The sequence below is a fragment of the Xyrauchen texanus genome, chromosome 43, assembly GCF_025860055.1.
Source record: "Xyrauchen texanus isolate HMW12.3.18 chromosome 43, RBS_HiC_50CHRs, whole genome shotgun sequence".
Classification (NCBI taxonomy): Eukaryota; Metazoa; Chordata; class Actinopteri; order Cypriniformes; family Catostomidae; genus Xyrauchen; species Xyrauchen texanus.
The window spans coordinates 31,188,966-31,211,152 of record NC_068318.1 but is presented as its reverse complement, the minus strand read 5'-3'; the positions used below and the strand labels follow the sequence as shown (position 1 = coordinate 31,211,152).

Below are 22,187 nucleotides of genomic sequence, written 5' to 3'. Positions count from 1 at the left end.
TTTTTATTTAAAGTCTTAAATTTTATTTTAAAAAGTCTGCAGCAACCCTGTACAAGTGGCATGATTGAGATCAAAACAAAGCAGTTTTTCGGAGCCACTTTATTTATACCCTGAGATATAGAAAAATAAGGTATTATTATTATTTTGTGATATTTTTTTTTTCAGCCGTTTCTTAGGCTGAGAGTCTCATATTTTATCATGATCTATTTTATTAAAAAAAATTGAAAAGTTGTCTTTAAAATGATACAAAAATGAATTTTAAATGTTTTATTTTTGTAGAGTAAAAAAGCCTTTAATTTTTGGCATGCCACTGAAATAGGGAATCTTTAAAAACACCTTAAGAGCTTAAAGGGTTAAGCAGTTTTTATCATGTTAGAGTGTTTTAAAGCTGTGTTATTTCTTTACATGAGACTCTTGGGCTGTTCTGGTCTGTAAATATGACCGTTTGCAGCAGCCGTCTGTTTTTAAAGCAGCACATTTGCACTAGACTTGAACATAAATCTCATTCACCCGGCATAATGCTGCAATTTACTGTTCAGCGAGATAATTCAGTCACTCATGCCAGCGTTTGTTTCTGTATTTCAGCATCTCTTCCTTACTAAACCCATCGGGATTCTCTCTCTGTTAGATGAACAAAGCACCTTTCCTCAGGTGAGTGGAGACCATTGGGTGTAGCTTTGGGAAACTGTAAGTAAAGTAACATTTCTGTCTCCATATCCATCACATCCAACTCTATAATTGTAGTTCCTTAATGGTTTCATAAAACCCCAACATACAATATACACTACCATTTAAAAGTGCATGCTTGGATGCTTCTGTTCACCAGAGATGCATTCAATTGATCAAGAATTTCAGTAAAGATGTTTATAATATTTTTTATTAAAAGCTGCATCCTTCAAACTTTCATCCAAGAACTATGCAAGTGTTTGAGGGGGGCTTGGGTATCTCAGCGAGTATTGACCAGATGACGCTGACTATCAAACCTGGAATCGTGAGTTTGAATCCAGAGCGTGCTGAGTGACACCAGTCGGGCTTCATAAGCAACCAATTTGGCCCGGTTGCTAGGGAGGGTGGAGTCATGTTGGGTTAACCTCCTTGTGGTCGCTATAATGCTCTCGGTGGGGCGCGTGGCGAGTTGTGCGTTGATGCTGTGGAGAATAGCGTGAAGCCACCACACGCGCTATGTCTCCGCGGTAACGCGCTCAACAGGCCACGTGATAAGATGCACGGATTGGCGGTCTCAGACGTGGAGGTTTGTCGTCCTACGCCACCACGAGGACTTGGAGTGCATTGGGAATTGGGCGTGCCCCCACATGCAACTGTTTGGCATGTACTGGCCAATGAAGCTGCTAGTTTAGGACACGTGACTTTGATGTACTTGTCCTGTTGTTGCTGTGCGTCTGGGCCGTCCACTTCCGTCAAGTTTGCTCCAGTTTGATTTCTTCTTTCTAAACAGTAGTGAATGGAATAGCCTTCATCTCTCAGAATAACAGTAGACTGATGAACTTCAGGAGAAATGTTTCCTTTTGGTTATTTATGCAAGGCAAAGGCGGCTTGTAAGAAATGTTCATTTATTTTTATTTCGCCGTTTGCACATTTCAGTTATGCAATCAACCCAGCATCCTCTTTTCTTTCTTTATTTTATTGCATGTGCAAGTGTGCACAATACTTTACATTTACATTTACATTTATTCATTTGGCAGACGCTTTTATCCAAAGTGACTTACAAAAGAGGAAGAACATCAGCGAATCATCTTAGGGAGACAGTGGTACAAAAAGTGCCATATTACAAAGTTTCACTATCATCAGAATAGTATACAAAACAGATTTAAGTGCAACAAGAAATGTAAATTATTTCATTTTATTTTAAGTGACTGGTTAAGTGCTTTTGGAAAATATGTGTTTTTAGCAGTTTTTTGAAGATAGAGAGTGAGTTAGCTTCCCGGATCGAGTTGGGAAGGTCATTCCACCACCGTGGTATGATGAAACTGAAGGTCCGGGAAAGTGTTTTGGTGCCTCTTTGTTTTGGTACGACAAGGCGACGTTCCTTAGCCGACCGCAGGCTTCTGGTGGGAACGTAGCTCTGCATAAATGTTTTTAGTTATGCTGGAGCAGACCCAGTGACTGTTTTATATGCCAGCATCAGGGCCTTGAATTTAATACGTGCATGAACCGGCAGCCAGTGGAGAGAGACAAAGAGTGGTGTAACATGTGCTCTCTTAGGTTCATTAAAGACCAGACGTGCTGCGTCAATTTGGTTGCTTGGGAGACCTACTTTAGCAACTGGAATGTGTTCATTGTCATTTTCTAACGAGTTTCTCAAGTCCCAAATCAGCACATTAGAATGATTTCTTGAGCATTACATTTACATTACATTGACCTCTACAAACTGGGCTTTGCCGTCACTGATGAACATAACAACATTTAAAATAAATAACAATATAAAACACTCAAACAGTAATAATAAGTTGCAACTTTTGGCAGCGTTGTTGATCAGTTTAATGCATCTTTGGTGAAGATAAGCATCAGTTTCTATAACTTTGAATAGTAGTGTACACTGTGCATTAATAGTATGCAGTTTGTAGTTGATGGGGAAGTATATACTTTTAAATGTGTAACAAAAGAGGCCACCAGTATAGTTCAAAGTCATAAAGGTGTGTCTTGACACCACTGAACTCTTAGTTGTGTACTATTTGAGTTTGCATGCAAGCATTAACATTTGCCTACATTAATTTCCTTAAAATTCATATTTATTTCACTTAAGTTTGTTGCAGCTTTGGCACCATATTCTTCACCTCTTTTCTTTGACTAAAAAAAAAAGCAACCGTATTGATACCGATGTCTAGAGCAGGGGTCCCCAAACATTTTTCTGCCAGGCTAACAAGAAAAAAAATAAAATCTGTGTGAAATGTTACATTTTAGCCTACTTCATCTTACATCAGCGGATCCATCCATTGGCTCAAACTTGTATGTCTCCCAAGCAACCAAATTGGCCCGGTTGCTAGGGAGGGTAGAGTCACGTGGGGTAACCTCCTTGTGGTGGTGATTAGTGGTTCTCTCAGTGGGGCGTGTAGAAAGTTGTGTGTGGATCGTGGAGAGTAGCATGAGTCTCCACATGCTGCGAGTCTCCACGGTGTCATGCACAATGAGTCACATGATCAGATGCGCGGATTGACGGTCTCAGACGTGGAGGCAACTGAGATTCGTCTTCCGCCACCCGGATTGAGGTGAGTAACCACGCCACCACGAGGACAAGAATATTAGAAAATGTGTCCTATCCATTTTCGAGGCTGTCTCAAAATAGCCAAATATCGTCCGATTAATCGGTCTGACTACTATATTGGTCTATCACTAGGCGATGGAGAACGTCGTGAACTGGGCTGGACTGGTAATCTGGCATACCGGGCATTTTCCTGGTGGGCGGACGCACTTTGGGGCCGATCAGGGGCAGAATGGCAATCGGGAGAACCGAGCGGGCCGGTGGGTCGGGCGCGAAACGTGCTGACTGGGCCGCGATAAGCTAAAATGAGCCGGCGTGTTATGCAGAGTGGACCACAAAACGGTGCCACGCTGAAAAGGACAGTGAACACCCCAACACCCACCCCCCCAAATTGGGCCAGTTTCCATGTAAAATCCCGGGCCGATTTCTCTTCTTAGTCCAGCCCTGGTTGAGGATGATATGCATGTAGAACATCCACAGAAAATAGTATAATCCTGACATGTTTCCATTTTCAAAGTATGTTGATTTAGGGCGCATTAATTCAAATCTGTACGTGTCATTCACTCTAGTCTGTGACGCTATGGTTAATGCCAAGCAGTTCAGTCAAATCATTGATGTTTCCTGCAAACAAATTGTTAACCAAATGAGCGTTCATTAAAACATTAAGGTCATGTGCCATTTTTGCACCCACAGGCCACTGACAGAGATTTTGTTGACAAGTTAAACAGCAAGTTTAAAGCTGCTCCCAACTTTGAGGTCGTGCGAAACCACACCCCTCTCTTCACTATTGTGCACTACGCTGGGAAGGTGAGTCTGCAAATGAACAACATCATCACTGGGAGAGACTAACAGGATTCATATAGACTTAAATTAGATTAGTCATCAAAGTATGTAATGCACCTTATTGTTATACTTGTTAATAATTAAACGACTGTGTTTATATTTAATGTGTGCATTATTACTGGATGAATGTGTGTTTTTGTGGTTTATTCAGGTGCAATACAATGCAAGTGGTTTTCTTGAGAAAAACAGAGACACGATTCCAGCCAACATTCGGGAGCTCTTCATTAACAGCGTCACTCCACTGCTCAGCGTTCTGTTCGCAGGTGTGTCAAACGATTATTCATCCACATTGTGATTTCAGACTGTGGCAGGGCGGAGGGCGGGGCCGGGTTGTGCTAATCCTTATCGGGCTAATCAAGCCTCCGAGAGGGATAAAGTCCGACTGCGGACGGTGGTGCGACAGAGAGAGAATGTTTACGGGCAGCTGTCCATCCTATGTGTGTGTTTGTGTTTTTTGGTTTATTTCTTCATTAAACTATTATTCATATTGTCAAGCCGTTTCTCGCCTCCTCATTTCCCTTAATCCCTTTACACTGGTGCCGAAGACCCGGGAAGGAGGAGGGATACGCCGTAGTGGAGTTCTTGCCTCTACCATCTACCCCAACGGAGCAGCCGCGCCTCCCCGGGCGGATCGGAGGCAGTCCTCCAGCCCCTGGTGGACGGAACGCCTTGTCGCGTTCTAGGGGAAGAGAAGGAGTCTCCCCATCGCCCCTGGCAGTGGTTCTCCCACTCCAGGCGGTCGCCAGTGAGCCCCTCCCCGTTCGCAGTCGGAAGTTTCAGACCCTGCCGCGTTTTAGCGGCTGGTAAGGTCCTCCTCCGACCTTGGCAGCTGCCCTGACCGCTCCAGGTGTTCGGTTAGGAGCCTCTTCTCCCCTCGTGGAAGCGGAGGAACAGCTGACAACCGTGAGGGGAGAAGGGGCTCCTAACCGACTGCCTGGAGTGGTCAGGGGAGCTGCCAAGGTCGGAGGAGAACCCTACCAGCCGCTGAAACGCGGCGGGGTCTGAGACGGCTTTGCGGAACGGCTACTTCCTTGGGGTGGATGGTAGCGGCAAGACCTCCACTACGGCGTATCCCTCCCAGGTTTTCGGCACCAGTGTAAAGGGAACAATGGAAAGGAAAAGGAGAGAACCGGCTTCACAAACACACACACACACAGGACGGACAGCTGCCCGTAAACGTTCTCTCTCTGTCGCACCACCGCCCGGAGACGGCCTTTATCCCTCTCGGAGGCTTGATTAGCCCGATAAGGATTAGCACAACCCGGCCCCGCCCTCCGCCCTGTCACACAGATATTCAAATAATTATTACTGGGATTAGATTGGAGATATAAAGGCTTGAACTGCGACAATCAAGTGAAGTCATTTGCATATGGGTTGTGATTGTCACTTTAGCATCGAGCGTCAGAGAATGTTAAATATTAAAATGCGTTATTTAATGCTAGTTGGTTGTGACGTTTCTTATTTTCAGCCACGATTTCCAGAACGGGGACGCTAATGCCACGGAAAGCAAAGGTATATTTGTATATACATTCATTTATTTATTTTATTTATTCATTTGAAACTCCAGTTTAATTTATTATACTATTTAAATATTATTTTGGGGTGGATTAAATGCATGCCGTATTGTATTATTTATATTATTATTTATTTAACTTCACATTGGTTCCTTATAAGCACTAAAAACAAAGCTGTTATTACAATTTTTAATAAATTAGACTTACACCACTGAAAAACACACGTTAATATAAAACGAGTAGCGAGTAAAAGTAACGAGTTGAGCTACATAGACTGCTGTAATTGACATATTTCACGATTGAGTTAATTATGGCAGCTGTAATTGTAATCTTGAATATTTTTTAGATTAATTGTGCAGCCCTACTCGTATTACATTAGGGTTAGGGTTAGGGTCTTTTAAGGGTGGAGAGTGACGTCACACAGCCCAAAAACGAATGCTTAATATCTCAAACACCAAACCAGCACAAACGTTAATTTTTGCGGCACAAATCAGCACAAACAAATGAAATAGTTTTGATGATTATTTACTGTAATTATATGGGGTGCAACATCACGCAGGTCTCTTTACATTGTGCCAATTTTAGTTTCAAGTTGCAGACGACAACTTCAACTCGACCAGGAAGCAGTCTGTCGGGTCGCAATTTAAGGTAAACAATGCTCTGTGCATGCACATGCATTATGAGTAGCTTTATAATACGATCAAATGTAATTGTGTGTTTGTACAACTATTTAGTTAAAGGCTTTACATATATCAGAAATATAAGATACTTTAGTTTAATGTGCCTATTGTGTTGCTTCCTTTGATTTGAAATTTAAAGTGATATGTTCTGGACAGCATTCTCTGGCTGTTCTAATAGAGAAGATGTTTGCCGCCAGTCCGCACTTCGTCCGATGCATCAAACCCAACAGGAGCAAACGGCCCGATCAACTGGACAGCGAACTGGTCATGGATCAGGTAATTCACAGCCAATGGGAGGTCTCGGCTGGTTTTCAGCTCTGTATTTGGCCCAGTTTACATTCCACGGAGGAGCCAAAAGCATTCTCACTTTTTCCTGGCGTCCGGTCAAGTTTAAATGAACTGCTTCCCGAATTGGACAACCATTGTAGTCTTTAAAAATACAGTTCTGAGCTTGGTCATTTATTGATGTTAGGCAAGTTTCTGTTTAGTCGTATTGATGTCATTTTTACCTCATGACCTGTGATGTCTGTATAAAAAGTTGTTAAGTCACATGGCCAGATGATGTGTTATCGTCTCGGTTACGTACGTAACCTCGGTTCCCTGAGACAAAGGAAACACTTACGGGGTGCCTTACACAGGACCTAGTTGAAACCTCTCTACAATAACGCCAATATTCTAAATATATTGGCTGTGGTGTCAGAGCTCCGCCCGTTTTGGCGCGAAGCTGTCTGCTGTAAAAGCAGGTGACTTTCTAACTGAGGAGCGCATCGCTCGTACCTCGGAGTCTGGTAGTGTGTCTAGCGTTCGCAATGTCTCATTCGCTTCGTCTCAGGGAACCGATGTTATGTACGCAACGCATATGGGGAACAGTATCCCATCATGCCGCACTACATGACATAACCTCCCAGTAAGGAAGTATGACGCTGCAGTCTCGTGGGACGGCAACCGACATGAGTATGCCGTAATGAGTGACCCTCGTGTTGGGCCAGGAGGGGAGCACTCAGGATGAATATACAGTATGAACTATAGTCATATAGTATCAATTAACCCTTCCACGAACCCTGTCGGGAAGGGAGTTTATTTTTAATGTAAGTGCTTGTGACTTGTAGTAAATTACAACGGCCTAATGCAGGCGGTTGTGTAATAGATGGGGAGCTCGTCCCAAAAGGGAGGCGCGCAAGTATATATATCTCAGCTAGAGTGTGTTAAAGCACACTCTAGCTGAGTGTGCTTTAACACCAATTGGGCAAGTCTTACCCTGCGACTCGTAAGCCAGGGCAATTGCATCAACTATCCAGTGAGAAAGTCTTTGCTTGGAGATGGACATTCCTTTTGTGCATCCACCATGGCATACAAAGAGCTGATCAGACAGTCTGAACTGTCGTGTACGCTTAATGTATGCGTGTAGTGCCCGCACAGGGCATTGTTCTTCATCTGAATTAAATGGAGGAGGGAAGGAGGCCTAAAGGTGAACCACCTGCACTCTGAAGGGCGTGCTTAGGACCTTAGGCACATAGCCTTTTCTGGGTTTGACTGTGGCTCTTGAAAATCGTTGGCCAAACTCCAGAAATGAATTGATAGTGCATGTAAGCCCGTTTTACTGAGGCTAGCAGTAATGCGGTCTTAACGGAGAGCATGCATAAATCAGCAGGGTCCAAAGGCTCAAAGGGAGTTTAAGACGCTGACTGCAAACAGGGAGGGGCTCACTTCCAACCGCCTTGAGTGGGAGAACAGCTGCCATGGACCCCTTCTGTTCCCAAAGATCGCGGCGAGGCGTACCATCCGCCAGCGAGAGGATTTAGACCTACAGTTGAGTCCAAAGTTGGGACTGTAGCTGGCCGAGGTGGGTTTAAGCGTCTTGCTCCTATAAGGAACTTTATGATTAAATCATGCTTGCCTATAGAGACGCCGGCTTCATGTGCGTGATACGCAGATATAGTTGCCACGTACACTTTGAGCATTGATGGAGTGAGTCCTGCGTCTTAATGCTCCTGAAGAAATATGAGGATTTCATGTATGGGGCAGTTCACAGGGTCCTTGCCATGTGAGAGTCATCAATCTGTGAATCCTTCCATTTTAGCGTGTAGAGGCGTCTCGTGGACGGCGCTCTGGCCTGTAAAAGGGTGTTCATGACTGAACGTGTCTGTTTTGACACATTTCGCCGGCCATTTGTGTGCCATTGCGTCCACTCCCAGTGGGGCTTGTGACTTGGAGTACCAGAGAGGACAGTGGGTATTCCCCACTGAGGCAACTAGATCGATTTCCGGTTTGCCGAATATTTCCCAAATCCTCAATACAGTTTGAGGGTGAGGTCTCCATTCGCCCGGTATCACCCCTTGGCGTGACAGTAGGTCCGTGCCGTAATTCAGGAGGCCTGGGACATATGTTTGCACTCAGGGAGATGAGATTATACTCGCTCCAAAAAGGAGGCGACGTGTCAGTCTCAACAGTGGCGGTGAATGAATTCCGCCATGGCGGTTTATATATGTCACAACTGTCATGTTGTCTGAGCGAAGCAGGACATGACAGTTCACTATTTCTGACTGAAAAGCCTTTAAGGCTAGAAATACAGCCGATAGCTCTAGGCGGTTGCTGTGCCATGCATCCCTGTCCCGATGCCGAAAGTTGGGCATCCGTCGCAAACCGCCCCCCAACCTGTGTTAGAAGCACCGTATTCATCACTTCCTGCCTGACAACTTGCCCCAGTGCGACAACTCGCTGGTAAAAGGCAGGAGCTGTCCATGGTGCTAAAGCAGCTATAGAGTAGCGGGATACAGTGATGCGCGTGTCGTGGCATGCAATGCTTCAGCCAACTCTGAAGAGGTCTCATGTGTAAGAGACCTAATGGATGTCGCCGCCATAAATCCCAATGCTTTCTGAAACCACTTCAGAAGAATTGTTTTCCCCAGTTTGAACCGGGACAGACACTGTATAACGCCCCGTACGCGCTCGCTCGTGAGGTGCGCGCACCCGCTAGTGGAGTCGAGACAGACTCCCAAAAAGGAGATTTGCTGGCTGGGGGAGAAACTAGAAAACTAGACGTTTGTGCAACACTGACACCTCCTGGATACTTGCCCAGAAGTGAAAACTTCTGTTGCTTGTTCTGCAATCTCATTTTATCAAATGTACTGTATGATCTGCTGTTTATTGTCTTCCACAGCTGAGGTATAACGGCTTATTGGAAACGATCCGCATCCGGCGAGATGGTTTCTCGTGGCGTCCGACTTTCAGGGAGTTTGCAGAGAGGTGCGTGTGTAGACGGGACAACTGAAACTCCTGCAGTTCATGCACGTCACATTCCCTGCAGCATAAACTAACATCTCTGTCCTATAGGTACACCATTCTGCTGCTGAAACCTGATTTGCCGGCGAACAAGGAAAGGTTTGAACAACAGATATCTTATGGGTGTTTTAAAGCTGCTTTAAAGGGTTTGAAACTTGCTATTTAAAGAAAACCTTAATGATGCGTCACGATGGTCAAGTAGTCGTCCAACAACCGACTAGTTGATTACTGAGGACAGGTACAACCATACAAAGAACTGACATGATTAGGTTTAATATTGCACAGGGTAAAGTATTACAAATAATAAAAGGACAGATTTTCAAAACAGATTGCTGTCAGCTGTATACTTGTTCAGTTATATGAGAATTAAACAATATATTGAGTTCTTAAGCCACTTTTTGGATTGTTTATTCAATGCTTTATTTCATCTGCCACAATAATGCAATTTATTTCAAACTGAATTAAAATCTGTATTATATACGTATTTATGCAATATCACACGAGCAAGAGTGTGATATGGCCCTATATCAGCACTGCTGTGATTCGGACACAGGTCGAGTGCCGTAGGTAATCACAGCAGTGCTGATATAGAGCCATATAGCATGATTGTGAGTGTGATATTGCTTATATACAACAGTTCAATGAACAAGTACATTTAAAAAAATTAGGAAAAACCAAGTACGGTCATAAAAACGCATTTGTGCTTGGAACTACTTTATTACGCCACCGACCGTTGCTGGTTCAAAACAAATGATGCGTCGTTAGTAATTCAAAATGTTCACTTCAGAAATAGTATCACGGCTTGTGCTGTATCTAACAAGTTATTGGATAAACAAGGATAGATGTGTGTGTGTGTGTGTGTGTGTGTGTGTGTGTGTGTGTGTGTGTGTGTGTGTGTGTGTGTGTGTGTGTGTGTGTGTGTGAGAGAGAGTGAGAGAGAGTGAGAGAGATGGAGCATGTGCGATCACCTATTGCCACTACCAACCAGCGCTAATACCGGAGTTCGTCTGTTTCCTGTGGAGTTTTGTTTATCTGTGACCAATCAAAACTTTGTTGACCAAGACTCTTCTCAATGACTAACATTTGGTTTTACTGATTAATCTGTGCTGATAGTTGCTTTTTAGAACTAGCGGTTAAGGCAAAAATCGATGGCGGTAGTTGCCGATAGTTTTTTCATAATTTCACCATTTCAAAATAAGAGTCCCTGATGTGTTTCAGGCTTGTTTATACTTAAAAGTCCCACATTATAACGCATTTATCTTTGCGATTCATTTGAAATGATTAAAGCGTAAATTCCCCCAGTCCTAATATATATATATAAATACTTGTATATCATGAAGGAGGGAACAAAACTAATATATTCACACACATTATGTATTTTCCCGGATAACCAAATACCCGTCCAGTAGAGAATGCACGGATGAAGTCGTTTCTTTGCAAGAGAGATGTTCACAAATGTTGTAAAACCATCTTTCAAATAGTTGAATAACACACATTTTAATTGCTCTTATTTATTTATTTATTTTCAATTTAATTTAAATTGTTAAAATAAATAAAAAAGAAAGTTCAAAGTTTGAATTCAACGTGTCTGCTTTATTGCGTAGGCTTAACGCTAACCCTGCTAACCCCATAGTACCACCTAGCATCCAACCAGTGCTAATACCTGTGTTCGTCTGTTTCCTTCAACCATCCGACCAATCAAAACTTGGTCGACCAAGACTCTTCTCATCGACTAACATTTGGTTTTACCGATTAATCGTGCCTATAGTTGCTTTTTAGAACTAGCGGTAAAGGCAAAAATCGATGGCGGTAGTTGCCCATAGTTTTTTTTCATAATTTCAAAATAAGAGTCCCTGATGTGTTTCAGGCTTGTTTCTACTTAAAAGTCCCACATTATTAATAACAATGAATCTTTGCGATTCATTTGAAATGATTAACGCATCAATTCCCCCAGTCCTAATATATAAATATATATATATAATACTTGTATATCGTGAAGGAGGGAATAAAACAAACGAAATACCCGTCCGGTAGAGAATGCACGGATGAAGTCGTTTCTTTGCCAGAGAGATGTTCACAAATGTTGTAAAGCCATCTTTCAAATAGTTGAACAACACATTTTAATGGCACATATTTATTTATTTTCAGTTTAATTTTAATTTTTAGTTACAATAAATAAAGTTCAAAGTTTGAATTCAATGTGTCTTGCTTTATTGTGTAGGCTTAACCCTAACCCTGCTTAACAAAAATTACCCCATAGTACCACCTAGCATCCAACCAGCGCTAATACCCGTGTTTATCTGTCTCCTGCGACCAACAGACCAATCAAAACTTGGTCGACCAAGACTCTTCTCATCGACTAACATTAGGGGGCAGACCTAAAAATATCTGAGTGCACCTCAACTGTCTATTCATGATGTAATGTGCCGATTGTGAGGTTAAATTGATATTTTTGCCTGTTTTTAGTTGTATGTCCATCCTCGACAACACTGAGCTGTCTGGTTGGAAGTGTGGGTAAGTTCAATCTTCATACAACGTGTTTCACTATAAATCATGCGCTTAAACTGTAAAAGGATTTTAATAAACAATCGTAGTGTTTGGAAAATCTTTCACAGTATCTGACACAATGTCCCACTTGAGATGCTCCTTCAGTTGAACCATTAAATTAGATACTTAAAACTTTTAATGGTCGGTATCATCATTTCTCTTTCATTGCTCTCTCAGATCGTCACGTTTGTTTTTTAAATACCGGCACCAGGAGGAGTTGGCACATCTGCTGGAGCGACTGGGACGGGCAGCGCTTGTCATTCAAAAGAGTGAGTGGCAATTAAACGTGTTTTATTTTATTTTTTCAAAATAAGAGTCCCTGAAGTGTTTCGGGCTTGTTTATACTTAAAAGTCCCACCTTATGAACCAAATATTTTTTTTTTATTTTAAAAACTTTCGGTCATTTATTCAGTTATCTGCCTTTCCCACCACCTTAGTTATCGGTATCTGCAAAATACACTATTGATCGACTTCTACCACTTATAATGTTATTCAAAGTTCCTTGTAAGTTGTTTCCAATTTTACAACTTCACGCCATAAGGCCATAAAACACTAAAACATTTAAACGATCATTTAAACAACTTTACAGCTCAAATAATACATGAGTTTTAACAGAAGAATTAATGTAAGTGCTTTTATAAAATGATAAGCTTCACATTTCTGCCTTTTAAACCCTCCAAAAACGTACCCCATTGAATTGCATTGTAAGTGCCTCATCTCCATTTTTGCTTTTTTTAAACAAAAGGAGGGACGACCAGTGCTTTTGATTGAGATTGACTTGTACTGCACCCAGAATATTCCTTTTAATGCAACTAAATGTAATTTCAAACGAAAATGTACTGGTATGGACAGGGCCTTAGCTACTGTACCTTTAAGACTTCTATATGCAAATGAGGCCAACCTTGACGCTACATTTCAGGTAGATTCCAATTGGAATACCGTCAGTAATTGGCAAGGCCAGACGGAATCTGCTTTCGGAATCTTTTTTCTTTTATTTGAATTTGAAGTCCTGATGTGCAGAGATTTTGTGGGCAATCGCCAGAGCTGATGTAACGGTATTTCCCATTACTTTTGCTACTTTATTATGCATGCATAGAATACATCTCGAATGCCTTGTCTGGTGTAGATTACCATGCATGGATCTGCAGACGGAAGTATCTGGCTCTAGCGGCGTTACGGCGACAGGCTAAGCGAGAGAGGGAGGAGAAGGAGAGACAACAGCTAGTGCAGGAGATGAAGAGACGACTGGAAGTCGAGCAGGAGAATCTGCGTAAGAAATAACACTACGTTCACTTTTCGTTGCAATTAGCGTAGTCGCTATTCAACAAAAACTTTGATTTTTTGAACTCAAGCTCATTATTACGGTAAATCCAAACTGACATATTGCGGCTATCTCTCTTTAGCTTTACTCAGCAGTTATCTTGTATTACTGAAGAGCATGTGGAGGACTATTGTGTTAAAGTGTTTTGTGTGTTTTATTTTCAGGCCCTGAATCTCTACCGGTGCCCTCGCCAAGGATGATGCCGCAGCCCAAACCTCGCTCTGGACCGGGTAGCATCACCAAAGCACCACAACTGGCACCGGTACCATTCCCACGCAGCAAGCTTTTTGAGGTGTGAAAATATTTTTATTTGCAATTTATTCAGTGAACCATTTCATGAAATACTGCACAGGGTACCCGCGGGTCCTTAAAAAGTCATAAATGTACTTTTTAAAATTTAACGGCATTAAAAGTCTTAAATATATTAAATATTTTACAAGAAGTCTTAAATTTAGTTTTCTAAATTTGGGGCGTGAATAGAATCTCTCTATCTGTCTGTCTTTCTCCATCTATCGTATGCTCTTTTCTGCATATCACGGCGATGTATTGTGGTCCGTTCTACATAATGCGGCGGCACATTTTAGCTTATTGCGGCCCGTTTCGCGGCTGACCCACCGGCCCGCTCGGTTCTTCCGATGTCCCAGTCCACCCCTGATCGGCCCCAAAGTGCTTCGGCCAACCGGGAAAATGCCCGGTGAGCCAGGATTACCAGTCCAGCGCTGGCTTCCATAAATCGTTTTTATGATTATTTTGTATCTATTTAAGTTTAATATTACAGGATATAAGTTCCTTTGTTTATCACAAGACAAGTGACTACTATATCACGTTGATTTTCTATGCAACAATGGTGCATATTCAGTATCCCGTATATTTTACATGCTATTTCTTACTCAAGATGCTGCTGATATTTCACTGATTGACTGGATTTACATTTGACTGCTATTTGAGGAAGCAGCAACATGGAAGTAAACTATAGAAAGTTTAACACATGAACAGTATGATTTGAGTTGATGCAAGTTGTGCATTTATTAGTGCCTGGGAAAATACCTTTGTGTAGCTTAATATGTGTTTGACAGCCAGTTGCATCTCATGAAATGTCAGTGAGGAAGTAATGAATCCTGTTCTAGATTTGTTGCATCGTCTCTTTAAAATATGACAAATAATATCTCTTGACTTTTAAGTGTTGCACTCGTATACAAATAATATTCTTCTTGTTTTCCGCACAGGCGTCTCCGTTTGATAATGAGCTGAATGAGAAGGTTCATCTGGATGTTTCTCAGGTGCTTCAGACGATAGATGAAGAGCGTATTAAAGAGAAACGCCTGAAGAAGACCAACACCATCCGCTGGTTTAAGGAGACGCAGGTCCGTAAGCTGACCCGAGACGGAAGCTTCCCCAGCTGGTTTCACGGCATGATCTCACGAAGGTTAGACTGAGTGAAACGTCACATCGGAGGTGCAAATCGAACATAGTCACATGACTGTTCCTCATATCATCAATCAATGTACCTTTGGTTTCTTAGACAAGCAGAGGATCTCTTAATTGACAAACCTCTTGGCTGCTTCTTGGTACGTGTTGGTCAAAGTCGGGAAGGCTACATTCTCACCTACAGGTACGTGCCACCCAATGTAATGCCAAAACATAGAGCTATATATCTCAAAATCAACCAACTCTATTAGGTGCCATTTGAGCTGTTTGTCTGTTGTTTCTCTATGTAAACATGTCAACAAGTATGATGCAAAAACAGTAAACATATCTTCAAACTACTAAAACGTTTTTGGAGCGCCACGTTTTTAAGACGGCGTATCAATTTAAAAACACATCCCGAGACTCGTGCATTCCTTTTTGTTCATTACAATGTGTAAGAACGCATTTGGTCTGAACGCCCCCTTGCGCAACCATTAAACAGTTAATCTGTCATTATCATTCACCCTCATGTCATTCCAAACCGTTAGATACTTGTTTATTTTCATGTCTGTAAACTTGTCTGATTCATCGTAACAGGGGTGCTAATCGCTGTCGTCACTACATGATTGAGATGCAGACTAATGGGAAGTACGTCATTCGCGGGGAGGATCGGGCCCATTCGTCTGTGATAGGCTTGATCCAGTACCATGCTCACGTGGGCATCAAGCCCTTTCTGGAGCTGCTCACGGTACCCTGCGGTCAGGTGAGTCACAGTTTACTCTTTTACCAAGGCATTTTCATTACTTTGTTGACGATGTGCAATATTGGTATCGTAAAGCAGTAGTCTATTCACCTTCATAGGTTAGAGATGAATGTTTTGGTTATTATTCTGTCTTAAAGAAGAAATAATGCGATCATTAAAAACCGTATTTCTTATCGGAGACTTCGGAGAACACGTCCATACATTTTAGTTTGAAAACAGCAATAGAAAAGCATTTTCTTCCACTGAAAACGGAGCATTTCAAAAACTTCTCTCCATAACCGCATACTGATTGGTGAGGATGTGGGCTTAAAGGGACAGTTACCCAAATATTACAATTCTCTCATCATTTATGCACTGTCATGTCATCCCAGATGTGTGACTTTCTTTTGATCTGCAGAACACAAATGAAGATTTTTAGAAGAATATTTCAGCCCTGTAGCTCCATACAATGCAAGTGAATGGTGGACAGAAATTTCAAGGTCCAAAAATCACATAAAGGCAGCATAAAAGTAATCCATACGGCTCCAGTGGTTTAATCCATGTCTTCTTAAGCACTATGATAGGTGTGAGTTAGAAAAAGATCAATATTTACGTCCGTTTTTACTATAAATCTCCACTTTCACTTTCACATTCTTGTTCATCTGTTTTTTGGCAATTTGCATTCTTCGTGGATATCGCCACCTACTAGTTAGGGCTGGTCAGAGGTGATGGGTTGAGGTTTACTCATGGTTGCCTGTGATCACCATGGCAGCAGGAGAGAGACGCAACTTTTCAGCGTGATGGATCAAATGTCCATTTGAAGCACGCAATGATCTGCTCTGACTGCACGAGAGAAAATTGAAGTTTACAGAGGTTTAATAAGATAGTGCCCTATTAATCTACTATATATAATGCTGAATATTGTGTATAATAATGCTAGAGATTGGTTGTTTGTTTGTCTACCACACAGATGTGTGAGCAGGAGTCTGACTACGAGGAGCTCAAAGCTCTGACATCATCTGCATCAGTGGAGAAGAGCAGTGTATCTGCTGAAGAGGCCGATCAGGAAATGGGAACTGAATTAAATAAAGTACATCTGCAGATGCAGAGACTGTTCCTGCCCCCGGGGCAAAACTCAAGCCCAGAGCACCACAAACCCCCCGTGCTGAAACGCATATCTGACAGGCGGCGACTGGTTGAGGCCACAGAGATGGAACGTGAGGACCATGCGAGCAGACCGTTCCCCCGGCTGTACTCGTCCATACGTTTGGCCATGAGGGAAATCCAACAGGTACGGGTCATTTATGTTTAGACACATAAACATCAAATTTATTGATGTTATCAATAGTGATATTAACAATTTCCTAAACTTAAAGGGTAAGTTATCCCATAATTGACTCACCCTCAAGCCATCCTAGGTGTATATGACTTTCTTCTTTCAGCCAAACACAATCAGAGTTATATAAAAAAATATCCGGCTCTTCCGAGCTTTATAATGGGAGTGAATGGTACCTTAGATTTTGAAGCCCAAAAAAGTGCATCCATCCATCATAAAAGTCATCATACGGCTCCAGGGGGTTAATAAAGGCCTTCTGAAGCGATGCGTTTGTGTAAGAATAATATCCATATTTATAACTCCACGCGTTCTCAAGAGAGTCGAGTTCTGGCGTATGACGTTGGCTCCGGTGAGAAGTGACGAACGCGGAAGCGCGAGTTGTTTACATCAAAGGAAAACGGCGAAAGTAGTGACTTGTTTTAGCCATACTGTAGATTTGTATTAGTCTTAAAATGGTGCGTTCGTGCAACTATCCAGTCGTTCCAATCGTCCATTCATGGCAGCAAACACTCTCAACCTTGGTTGGCATTACCTGGCATTTCCTGCATGAGCACCACCACGTCTCCCGAACTCTCCGTCTACCAGATTAGTTGTTTTGTGCCGCTGATGCAGGTCCTCCATCTCCTGGAGTTCCTGCTCGGTGTACTTTGGTTCAAACAAACTCAATCTCCTCTTCTCATCTTTTATATTGAAATCCTCCGTCATTTTTCTTTAAAAATCCTCATTGCCGTCTTGTAATTCGTGACCGGTGTTTTGTTTTGCTCTATCCTCTGCGCTTCCGCGTTCGTCACTTCTCACCGGAGCTTACGCTACACCTACGTCATATGCCAGAACTCGACTCTCTAGTGTACGCGTGGACGGCCGTTACCGGAAGCCAGTGATAATAGTTTAGGAAAGTTATAAATATGGATATTTTTCTTACACGTTACTGCTGTCCGGCGACGGAGCACCAGGACATGTTTCGGACCATACATGGAAATGACGCATAGCCACGTTTCTTGCATTGTTTTCACCTGCGAAGAGGATTTGAGCGTTTTCATACGTTTCAGTGTGGACGAGCAACTTTTGAAAAACGTTTGAAAACGGCAGTGTGGATGAAACGTTTAGGCGGGACGTAGCCTTAGTTTTCGCTGGACAAAAACGGCGTCTGAGTGTGGACGGAAGGCAAATATTTTGCTAAAAAGATGCGTTTTTAAAACGAAAACGTACACGTTTATGTTTTATTGTGAATGCTCGTTCTTGTAGCTAGTTAAACGTCAGGTGTCTGTGCACTGGCAGTTTAATGTATGCTGTTTGGTCTTGTTCAGACCAAAGTGTAGAACATTTTCAAAGTGAGCTAAAATGGAATTACGTGGCCTGTTTTGCCTTTCATGTTGCCTCAATTGTTTTCACAGCACGTCCAGCAGAGCCAAGATCAAATCGAAGTCTCCTCCAACAAACCCTTGACTTCTTGGAAGAGGACAGGTGAATATTACGAGAGTATTGAATGAATCTTTGTTAGTTTAATTTACTCACCCTTAATGTTTCTCATTGACAGAAATGCAGTATTTGAGTTGATCGAGAGTGCAAATGAGATTTAATAGTAGATTAATATTAATAACATTGCATGATGACTAAATTCTCATTTTTAAGTGAGCTGTTCTTTTGAAATACCTCGCCACTTTTGCCTCTGTTCATTGTAATCAAATGTATTTTTATGTTTCAGATGCATAACACATCGGAGAATGAAACTCCAGATGTTTTTGATGCTGCCATTTTTTGTTTTTTTACTTATGTAAATGGACATTTTAATGACATGAAGTGTCATGGAAATTCTCCACCTGGAATTCACATGGGTGAGAGTGTTCCAAACACATTACAGGACAGGACGCTTTATTCATACCACCTGGCCGGGGCGAGAAGCTCCTGTGGCTTATATAGGTTGTTAACAGGTTATATGTGATTGCTCATGTGATTAGATGTTTGTTAGGGATGTATTGTATATCCTTGAACAAACAAGTTGTCACATGATCGGACCCTTAGCAGTATGAACAAAGAGATATTGTCTTCTGCCTGAAAAACAGTCTCATAAGCACATGTGAAGTATTTTATACATAAATAATAATGTTCTAATATACCTAACGTATATAATTTCTTTCACAGAAGGAAATCAAACTTTTTTATTGGTTGAAATTTTATTTAACATGTACATTTTGTTCTTGATGTTTCTAGGTAAGTGATTAAATTTTATTATTTCATACATTGCACGCCTCTCTGCTCCAGGATTTATATGATGAATCACTTAAATAATAAATCAAAATATAGCTGCAAGCAGCAATGCAGATTCGTCCTCAAAATGGCAAATCATTATAGCAGTGTAGCGCCCCCCTAAGGGCGAATGTGGGTCATTCTTGGTGTGGGGGTTCCCGTTGGCCTGTAGTATCAATGTGCCAAATTTAAAAGAATTTGACCGGTGACTTTTTCAGATATTGGGGTGTAAGGAGAAGCAGAATAATAATAATACTAAATATAGCTGCAAGCAGCAATGTGGATTCCTCTTCAAATTACTGAAGGATAGTTTGCATTCAATTTATATATTTGTAATATGTAGTAGCCTATATAAGATCGTTCTGTATTCAAAAATGCATTGAGAATGAACACCAGAATGAAAGTTCAATTAAAGGGGAGCTATTATGCCAAATTCACTTTTACATGGTGTTTGTACATAAATGTGAGTCGGCAGTGTGTGTACTCAACCACCCTACAATGTTAAAGGGGTCATGACATGGTTTTTTTTATTGTATTATTATGTTCCCTTAGGTGCAATTATAGTATTAATATATTTTTTTTTAAGAAAAACTTTTAAAATCTAGTGATTTCTGACCTTTTCCCACCCTGTTTCTCATCCTCTGATTCAAACAGTCTGTTTTGGGGGCGTTTTCCATTTAAGACTTCAGTGTTAACGCCCACTGTTATGATTGGCTAACGTCAGTGCCTATGTATCAATTATTGACGCCTCCAGCCAGAACAATATGCAAGTAAACTAAGTAAAAACACTGTGATTATTCATAATGAATGAAATTGCGCTTTAAAAAGTAGTTTAAAGTTTAAAATAGATTACTTACAGTTTGCGTCGTCGTTGTTCCCAGAATAGTCGGCACGGACTTATCTTTGAGCAACAGTTTTCTGGCAAAGCCAGCATCATATTGAGATTTGTTCTCAAAACAGTCATCCTTAAAATGTACAGAACAAACGCTTAAGTTAACACTGCCGTGACTGGAACGTCCGCAAAAAATAAACTGCATCCATTTTTCCCTGACGTCTGGATCTTTCGGCAGCTTATTCAGAGGTTTTGTTTGACCACAGCCAGGAACAGCACATCTGTGTGGCATCGTAATTTTCCTGTGCACAAGTAGTCTCTGTCAGAGCTCGCTGTCCATCGACTGAACACTTGTGAGGCGACGGCGATACGAAATGAGCGTACGTAGTTGTCTTGCGCTTAAAGCGTAGTTATCTTGTGCTGGAGGCGGTCATATGCAAACGCTGTTACGTCACTTCTAACCGACACGTCACTTCTAACCATGAATCCAGAACGAGCTGTATTTTGAGCTTGATTAAATAAATGATTCGTTTAGAATGGGGAGGACGTCTTAAAATATTAAACTTGCAGGACGTTTTAATGATACAAAGACCTCTTATATACCAAAAGATCAAGGCAAATTTGGTTTCTCATGTCATGACCCCTTTAAAAGTCCACTCACTCCTCTTTCTTATATTTCTATTCATCAAAAACAGTGTGTCAAAATGAACTGTTTTCATTTCTGCTCTAAAGTGATGTCACGTTAGAGCAGGCCCCGCCCACGACTGGTGATTGACTCCACCCTATTATCATAAATCCTCCCCTTAGTGATCGACACACAGTCCACCATTGTTTTCCGCACTGGAGCAGATACAGTGAGACGAATAATGTCTCAGCTTCATAAGTGTTCTGTTGTTGGCTGTAAAAGTGAACATAAGAGTCTTCATGTACTTCCGGCATCAGAGCCAAGCTGGACTGGTGGTCTGGCATACTGGGCATTTTCCCGGTGGGCCGACGCACTTTGAGGCCAATAAGGGGAGGACTGACCATTGGGAGAACCGAGCGGGCCAGTGGGTCGGCCGCGAAACGGGCCGCGATAAGCTAAAATGAGCCGCCGCGTTATGCAGAACGGATCGGCGATGTGCAGAAAAGAACAGTGAACACCCCCCGCTCAACTTTTGTGCCAGTTTCTATGTAAAATCCCAGGTCGATTTCCCTTCCCAGTCCAGCCCTGCCTGAACTCCAGTATTTACGCTATCAGTCATATTGGTTCTGATTTGTTGTTGCTGTAGTAACCGAAGCATGAGCTGTAAAGGTACAGCCCTCTTCCAGAAAGGGGGCGGGGAGCAGCAGCAGCTCATTTGCATTTAAAGAGACACACATGAAAACAGCATGTTTTTGATTCCACCCAAAAAGAGGCATATATAACATGGTATAATAAATGATCCATGGGGTATTTTGAGCTGAACTTCACAGACACATTCTGGGGACACCTGAGACTTAAATTACATCTTGTAAAAAGGGACAAATAGGTCTCCTTTAATGTTTGTCATAGTGCATTGATAATGATGTTCTGATTTAATTCAAGTGCAACACCCAAATGTTGCATTGCAACATCTAGACGGGTTCCACTTCATCTCCTGCAAATGGTGAAGAAGTATCATGTCCAGACCGCTCAAGGAGACTGTGATATTGATGCCCTGGTGTGAGTTATTATTTACATTTTGGGCTTTTGTTTTTGAATGAAATGCAAAAACTCATTTCAGATTGTATATGAAAAACAGGAGACTTTGTGCAGATCCCAGGCTGAAGAGAATCCGTTCGAAAATTAAAAAGGTGAAACTGACCTATGAACAGTAGTAACATTTAAATGTGATGACCCTTTTGCAACGTTGATATTCTACATCCTCGGTTTTATTCAATGCACTGTCACATGTACTCTTAAACACTCGTTTAACTTGTCTGATTGACTTGTTGTAACAACACAAATAATATTAAACGCATTGGAAAAATATGTTTATAGCAAACGCCGACCACACAACATGGAGCACAATATAAAGCATTCATATATGCAAAGCCCTAACATTGTATTTTGTCTCTACTAATGGTTAGGGTTAGATTTGGGTTTTGGATGCTGGGTAGATTAAATAAAATAAGCATTTCTCTTCACAGTTTAATACTCAGTACATCTGAAAACAATGTTCTTTACAACCTCTCCTGGATATAAATGGATGTCA

The 22,187-nt window shown here is 41.8% G+C and overlaps 1 protein-coding gene across 1 annotated transcript in view; it reads left to right on the top strand.

Moving 5' to 3' along the window:
• The window catches only part of LOC127635564 (myosin-IIIb-like), a 36,692-nt gene extending 17,141 nt beyond the window's left edge, over positions 1–19,551 (top strand). The window contains exons 13-30 of the mRNA XM_052115675.1: positions 586–651; positions 3,914–4,027; positions 4,215–4,326; positions 5,532–5,575; positions 6,163–6,225; positions 6,414–6,533; positions 9,418–9,503; positions 9,591–9,638; positions 12,006–12,053; positions 12,264–12,355; positions 13,213–13,356; positions 13,572–13,699; positions 14,634–14,833; positions 14,930–15,019; positions 15,412–15,577; positions 16,527–16,847; positions 18,287–18,356; positions 18,598–19,551. Of these exons, the coding sequence (XP_051971635.1) occupies positions 586–651; positions 3,914–4,027; positions 4,215–4,326; positions 5,532–5,575; positions 6,163–6,225; positions 6,414–6,533; positions 9,418–9,503; positions 9,591–9,638; positions 12,006–12,053; positions 12,264–12,355; positions 13,213–13,356; positions 13,572–13,699; positions 14,634–14,833; positions 14,930–15,019; positions 15,412–15,577; positions 16,527–16,847; positions 18,287–18,356; positions 18,598–18,605 (1,920 nt within the window). The 3' untranslated portion in view covers positions 18,606–19,551. The remainder of the gene's footprint in view (positions 1–585; positions 652–3,913; positions 4,028–4,214; positions 4,327–5,531; positions 5,576–6,162; positions 6,226–6,413; positions 6,534–9,417; positions 9,504–9,590; positions 9,639–12,005; positions 12,054–12,263; positions 12,356–13,212; positions 13,357–13,571; positions 13,700–14,633; positions 14,834–14,929; positions 15,020–15,411; positions 15,578–16,526; positions 16,848–18,286; positions 18,357–18,597) is intronic.
• The last annotated feature ends 2,636 nt before the right edge of the window (positions 19,552–22,187 follow it).